Source organism: Notechis scutatus, chromosome 11 (assembly GCF_049901735.1).
Source record: "Notechis scutatus isolate UNSWTSFEM ecotype Mainland chromosome 11, rNotScu1.2, whole genome shotgun sequence".
NCBI classification, from domain to species: Eukaryota; Metazoa; Chordata; class Lepidosauria; order Squamata; family Elapidae; genus Notechis; species Notechis scutatus.
In genome coordinates, this window is record NC_142019.1 from 306305 (window position 1) to 312661 (window position 6357).

Genomic DNA, 6357 nt, shown 5'->3' on the forward strand with positions numbered 1-6357 from the left:
TTTTTCGTTCAAGGGCCGGAGAAATCCAGGGATTTGGAAAAGGGGGTGGGGGCTGGTTTGCCTTTTAGAAGGAGGGGCGAAAGAGAGAGAGAGAGAGAGGCTCGGCCTCTGCCTCTCCAGCAGGACCCCCTCCTCCTTCCCCAGCGAGCCCTCCTCCTCCTTCCCAGCGAGCCCCCTCCTCCTCCTCCCTTTTCACCGCCCCCCAATTCAGATCAAAAAAAAAAAAAAAAGGCAACAAAAGCCACACAATTCAACGTCATTGCCAAAAAAGCAGCCACGATCTGCCCAGCCAGCCAGCCAGCCCCCCCGCTTCGCTTTTCTCTTCTCCCATTCAGATCCCGCCCCCAACATTTATGAATCGGGGAAGGGGGATTTGGGGTCTCCACCCCCACCTCTTACCTGTTCCTCCTCGGGAGTCAGCTGCGCAGCCATGCTCCGGCCAGCCCGCAGAAGAGGCGCAAGTTTGCCAAAGTCGCCAGCCCCCCCCCGTCTTTTGCCTTCTCTCCGGCCCCCTCCTCTCTTATTTGATCATGGGGAAGGGGTTGGGGGAGGTAAAGCCAGCAGGGTGGGATGGATGGAAGGGAGCGGGGAGGGTGGGGTTGGGGGGTTGGTGGTCAGCGGCAAAGGGCTGCCTTCCGCGCTGAGTCAAAGCCGGGCATCCTCGCTTGGGGGCGACGGGGGGGCGACAAGAGCGCTTGAACCCGAGCCAGGGAAAAGGAGAGGGAAAGAAAAGGGTGGGGGGATCTCAAGGGGAGGGGTCCCCCCTTCCGGGCTCCCCTCCAAAAGGGGGAGGGCCGCCGAGAGCCGCGGATCCGAATTAAGACGGTCGGAGCGGCGCGATCCAAAGCGAAGCCGACAAAACAGCCGCCGCGCAGGAAGAGGCTGCCCGAAAAAAGCGCGGGGGGCCAAGCCCGGATCTCCCGAGAATCGCGGGTGGGCGTGGGAGTGGGTGAGAAGGGGGGAACCCCTCTTTTTTTCCCTCCTTCTCCTTCTCTTTCTCTTTCTCCTTCTCCTTCTTCTCCTTCTCCTCTCTCTCTCTCTCTCTCTCTGCCTTCTTTTGCAACACTTCTGGCTTTCAAAACACTTCAGAACAAAACAAACAAGAAAAGCCCGAATTGCTGCAGGAAAAAAAGCTTTTTTCCTTCGCTTCTCAACCCTCCGAGCTATGGGAGAGAAAGGGGGGAGGGGGTGTGTGTAAAAAAAAGAAAAGAAAAACCGGGGTTGGGGGGAGGAGAAGAGGAGGTGGAGGGAGGGGGAAAAAAGAGGAAGGGGGGGGAGCCCTCCCGCTTGCAAAAGAAAAGAAAAGAAAAGAAAAAAAAAGAGAGAGAGAATTGGGGAGGGGGACAGAAGGAAGTTTCTCCGCTGTCTCAAAGCGCAAACCTCCACCGATTCGGATGGGCTCCTTTCCCGGAGTGGGAGGAAATGAGGGGGGGGAAGGAGGGAGGCAGACTTTCCTTCGAACTGTTGCTTTCTGGAGGAGGAGGAGGAGCTGTGTGTGTGTGTGTGTGTGTGTGTGTGTGTGTTGAGAAGGCGGAGGGCGGGGGGTTTGCAAAGGATTAGGAAATGGATGGATCCGCTCCCGCTGGCTTGGCCGCCTCTTCCTCCTCTTCCCGCCCAGGCGGACGGATCGGCTTGCCCGGCCTTCCTCGCAGCGCTGATTCCTCAAAAGCAGAGGGAGGGGATTGGAGGGAGGGAGGGCAGCCCTTCCAGGCGCCGAGGCTGCTCAACACCGCGCCCCCCACCCCCCTGCTCCCTTCCCCACACCTCCAGCCTGGGGGAAACGGCATCCCATTCGCGGACCAGCTGGGCGGGGATGCTGCCTGGGAGGCGGGCCGGAGGAGGAGGAGGGAAGAATGCGGAGAGAAGAGGAAAGGAAGGAGAGAGAGGGAGAGGAAGGAGGGAGGGAGGGGAAGGAGGAGAGGGAGAGGAGGAAGGAGGAGGAAAGGAAAGAGGGACGGGGAGGAGAAGGAGGGAAGAATGCGGAGAGGAAGTGCGGAGAGAAGAGGAAGGAGGGGAGGAGGAGGAGAGGGAGAGGAGGAGGGAGGAGGAGGAGGAAGAGAAGAGAAAGGAGGAGGAGGGGGAAGGAAAGAGGGACGGGGAGGAGAAGGAGGGAAGAATGCGGAGAGGAAGTGCGGAGAGAAGAGGAAGGAGGGAGGGGAAGGAGGAGAGGAGAGGGAGAAGAGGAAAGAGGGAGGGGAAGGAGGAGAGGAGAGGGAGAAGAGAAAGGAGGAGGAAGAGGGGGAAGGAAAGAGGGACGGGGAGGAGAAGGAGGGAAGAATGCGGAGAGGAAGTGCGGAGAGAAGAGGAAGGAGGGAGGGGAAGGAGGAGAGGAGAGGGAGAAGAGGAAGGAGGAGGAAGAGGGGGAAGGAAAGAGGGACAGGGAGGAGGAGGAGGGAAGAATGCGGAGAGGAAGTGCGGAGAGAAGAGGAAGGAGGGAGGGGAAGGAGGAGAGGAGAGGGAGAAGAGGAAGGAGGAGGAAGAGGGGGAAGGAAAGAGGGATGGGGGGGAGGAGAAGGAGGGAAGAAGGCAGAGGGAAGTGCCAAGAGAGGAAGAAGGGAGGGGAGGAAGAGGGAGAAGGAAAAAGGGAGGAGGGTGGAAGAAGGCGGAAAGAAGGTGCAAAGAGAGGAAGGAGAAAGAAGAGGGGAGGAGGGAGAGGAGGAAGGAGGAAGAAGAAGGAAAAAACAGGAGGAAAAAGAGACAAGGAAGGAGAGATGAAGAAGAAAAGCAAGAGGAAGAAAGCAGAGAGGATGAAGGAAGGATGGAGAGAAAGACAAATAGGTATAAAAATCATCCAGGGGCTACGAGAACATTTATCTATTTTTATTTTATGGTATTTATTTGTATTCCACCCTTATTGTCCTCGCCTCCATAACTCAAGGCAGGGAATTTACCTAATAGCCCTTCCTCTTTTTCCCTGCAACAACAACCCTGTGAGGTGGGCGCAGAAACTCATCTCCGCAAGGTTCAACAGCCTTTGGTCACTAACGGCGGCCAGGCGACTCTGCAATCGTCATAATTATACGCCGGTTGCCAAGTGTCCAAATTTTGATCCCAGAATGGCAGGGACAACAGTGGTGGTCATAAGTATGAGGACCAGTCAGAAGTCAAATGTTAAATGGCCGTAACTTGAGGATTACCTGTTTTAAAATGTTAGCCATAGAAGCTGGGGCAGTGGTGGGATACAAAACTTTTTTCTACTGGTTCTGTGGGCGTGGCTTGGTGGGCATGGCAGGGGAAGGATAGTGCAAATTCGCCATTGCCTCCCCACCCCACTAACCTGCTTTCCAGCCCCGTTCTCCTGGGCAGGGCAACCAAAGAATACCTTGGCGGGGGCCAGTCAGAGGTGAGATTTGCTGGTGCTCCTAACTAACTGCAAATTTCCACTACCGGTTCTAGTGAACCAGTCCAAACCGGCTGAATGCCACCTCTGAGCTGGGGATAAAAACGGATTGGTGGAGATGATGGCAGCTTGTGTGTACAGAACAACAAATGTGGCCTTGATGGAAACCCACAAAACACTTGTTTAGGTCTAAAACAACCAGGCCACATTTGGAAGTGGCTTCAACAGGCACCAACCTAATTCGCGGAAGCCTTAGAAGGGGGCAGCAAGGTTAAAACTTGCAAAATTTGAGGTTTTATTAGAGCCGGCCTCAACCGAGCTGCTCTTCACCGTCTCTTGTGGTCACGTTCCTGGTTTGCTCGACCTCGCAGGGTTGACGCTTCGATCCTGCCATCCCCCCCACAGCTAGCGGGGAGTCGAGGGGACCCCAAAGCTACCTTTGGCTCTCAGGATGGGGGCAGCTGGGAGCCCCATCGGAGCAAAGTCCGAGGGGCTGCAAGACCCCACCCTGAGCTGCGTGCCCAGATGGACACCACATTCTCCACCTGTAGAATCAAGTCCGCCCTTCCTGGAATCCTATCTCATCATTCCCCCTCCCCCCCCAAAAAATGAGGGCGGGTGGGGGAGGGCTGGTTTTGCAAAGCTCAGCCAGAAGACCCCTTCAGGGCAGCAAGATTGCATCCACAGGAGGTTGTGTGTCCAATCACACTTGGCCAATAAAGAATTCTATTCTATATAGACACCGTGTTTTCAGAACAAAACACAATAGAATAACAGAGTTGGAGGAAGGGACCTTGGAGGTCTTCTAGTCTATCCCTCTGCTCAAGCAGAAAGCCATTTCAGACAAAAACCAGTCTAGTCTCTTCTTGAAAACCTCCTGTGATGGAGCACCCACGACTTCTGGTGGCAAGCTGTTCCACTGGTGAATGGTCCTCGTGGTTAGGGACTTTAATTCCAGGTTGCTTCTCTCCTTGATTAGTCTCCATCCATTGCTGCTTCTCCTGCCTTCAAAGGTGCTTCGGAGAATAACTTGACCCCCCTCTTCTTTGGGGCAGCCCCTCAAAATATGGGAAGGCTGCTCTCCTGTCTCCCCTGGTCCTTCTTTTCATTAAACTAGACACCCCCAATTCCTGCCACCGTTCTTCATATTGCTCTTTTTAAGATTGCAGCTTTTTCTAGCTCGCAAAGGGGTGCTGAATTTTCTACCCCAACCCCCCAAATTCTGGGCCAGGCTGCTCTTTGGCTGTACAGCTACCTGATCAGTTGCCAGCCGCCTACATTCTTGGCAAGGGGAAAACGTGGCTTTCTGAGAAGAGGGTGGAGAGGAGAGGCGGGGGGGTGGATTTTAAAAAGGCCCACTGTCTGCCGATGGAGAACGAGTTTATCGAGAAATGGATCGTCCCCTTAACCATGACGTCATTTCTCTTGAAAAACCACCCTGGGCTATTCAGAGAATCGGAGGCAAGGCTGCAAGCCGTATTTATAGTTAGAAAGCTTTGTAACCTCGCTGCTTTTAAGCTCTGGGTTTGACTTCCTGGCTCAACCTCTTGTGCTCAAACCCAGGACTTTTGTGAGCCATGGAAGGAGAGCCGTCCGGGCTTCAAATCTTCCAGTGGATGTGCAAACTCAATTTTATTTTATTTTATTTTTTTGCATTTCTTTGCTGTGAGCAACCGGCGGGTTTAGGCCTGCTGGCGTTCTGGTATGAAAAAAAAAATTAAATTAAATTAAAGCTTAGCGAGAATTGGTCTCGGTTTCCTTCCTTTGAAAAAAAAGGGAAGCTTCTACCAAACGTCTGGATTTGGGAAGTTTCTATTACTTAATGGCAGAAAGAGGTGACTACTGAAGCCCCAGGTGACCAACAGCTCTTCTCTGGCAGGATACAAAACAACCAAGCTGCAGAAGGCCGGAATCAGCCACATTTGCAGAATTTGGCTTCTTTTTTTCCGCTTAGAATTCCCAAGGAGCCAAGTGCAAATATTGATTTTTGAGTTCTCTCTAAATGCTTCCGCCTGCAGGAGATCTGAAACGGACATCATCATCGCCCCAGCAAGCCGGGATCTATTTGCTGAGGGTTGACCAGGAAAGGAGGAGGCAAGGGGGTGAATTTGCAGAGCTATTTGCAGATTTTTTGCTCCCAAAGGCTACGCTTGGGAGTTGGCTTTGGATGGAAATGGCCGGGATCCAAGTGGGGAGTCCCCTTTAAGATGATGCTCTGGTTCCCCCCCCCCCCTATGAAGAGCATTTCCTGTCTGGATGCCGAGTTGAAAGCCAATTTCCCAGGCTCAAAACACTGGTAGCTTTCTCACTCAAGGGAGTCTACATTCTCAGCCCTTGGTGATAAGATGAGAAATGCAAGAAGTTTTAAAGAAATCGATCTGAATTTTCAGCTCCCCAAAGAGCCTTTTTAATAATAATAATAATAATAATAATAATAATAATAATAATAATAATAATAATAATAATAATAATAATAATAATAATAAATGAAGCATCTGTCCCACAGTGTGAAGTCCAACTCTAGAATGGCTTAGGCCAGATCTTGTCCACTTTTTGTGGATTTCAACTCCCAGAATTCCCCAGCCAGCACGTCCAACATTGGCCATTTTTAAGACTTTGTGGGCTTTAACTCCCAGAATTCCCCAGCAAGCCATGAATTGAAGTCTGGAAGATTGGACTCCTCTTGATTAGGCCAAGCATGTTGTTACGAACTCACTGAAGTTTATAAGGCACGGTTTAGAGCTTCAGTGGTGTTCAGATGGCAATTGCAACCCAGCACATCGAGCATGGTTAAACCAGGCCTTAATGCCAGACGCAAACCTCATTTCTGCAGAAACAAAACAAATAAATATACACATCAATAGGTTTTCCTGGGCCCTCCAAACCAGGAAGGCTGCAATTCTGAAATTAGGGGGGACCAAAAAAACGTTGAGGGAGAGAGAGAGAACCAAGAACTATTTGAAATCAAGAATCGGAAAATATTTAAAGCCAGGAATCAGAAAATATTTGAATTCAAG

The 6357-nt window shown here is 52.0% G+C and overlaps 2 protein-coding genes across 2 annotated transcripts in view; one reads left to right on the top strand and one right to left on the bottom strand.

Moving 5' to 3' along the window:
- The window catches only part of PTPN9 (protein tyrosine phosphatase non-receptor type 9), a 30079-nt gene extending 29597 nt beyond the window's left edge, over nt 1-482 (bottom strand). Inside the window, exon 1 of the mRNA XM_087972415.1 lies at nt 400-482. Coding sequence (XP_087828541.1) covers nt 400-432 — 33 coding nt within the window. The 5' untranslated portion in view covers nt 433-482. The remainder of the gene's footprint in view (nt 1-399) is intronic.
- The window catches only part of SNX33 (sorting nexin 33), an 89742-nt gene that overhangs the window by 55022 nt on the left and 28363 nt on the right, over nt 1-6357 (top strand). The gene's annotated exons all lie outside the window — the stretch shown is intronic.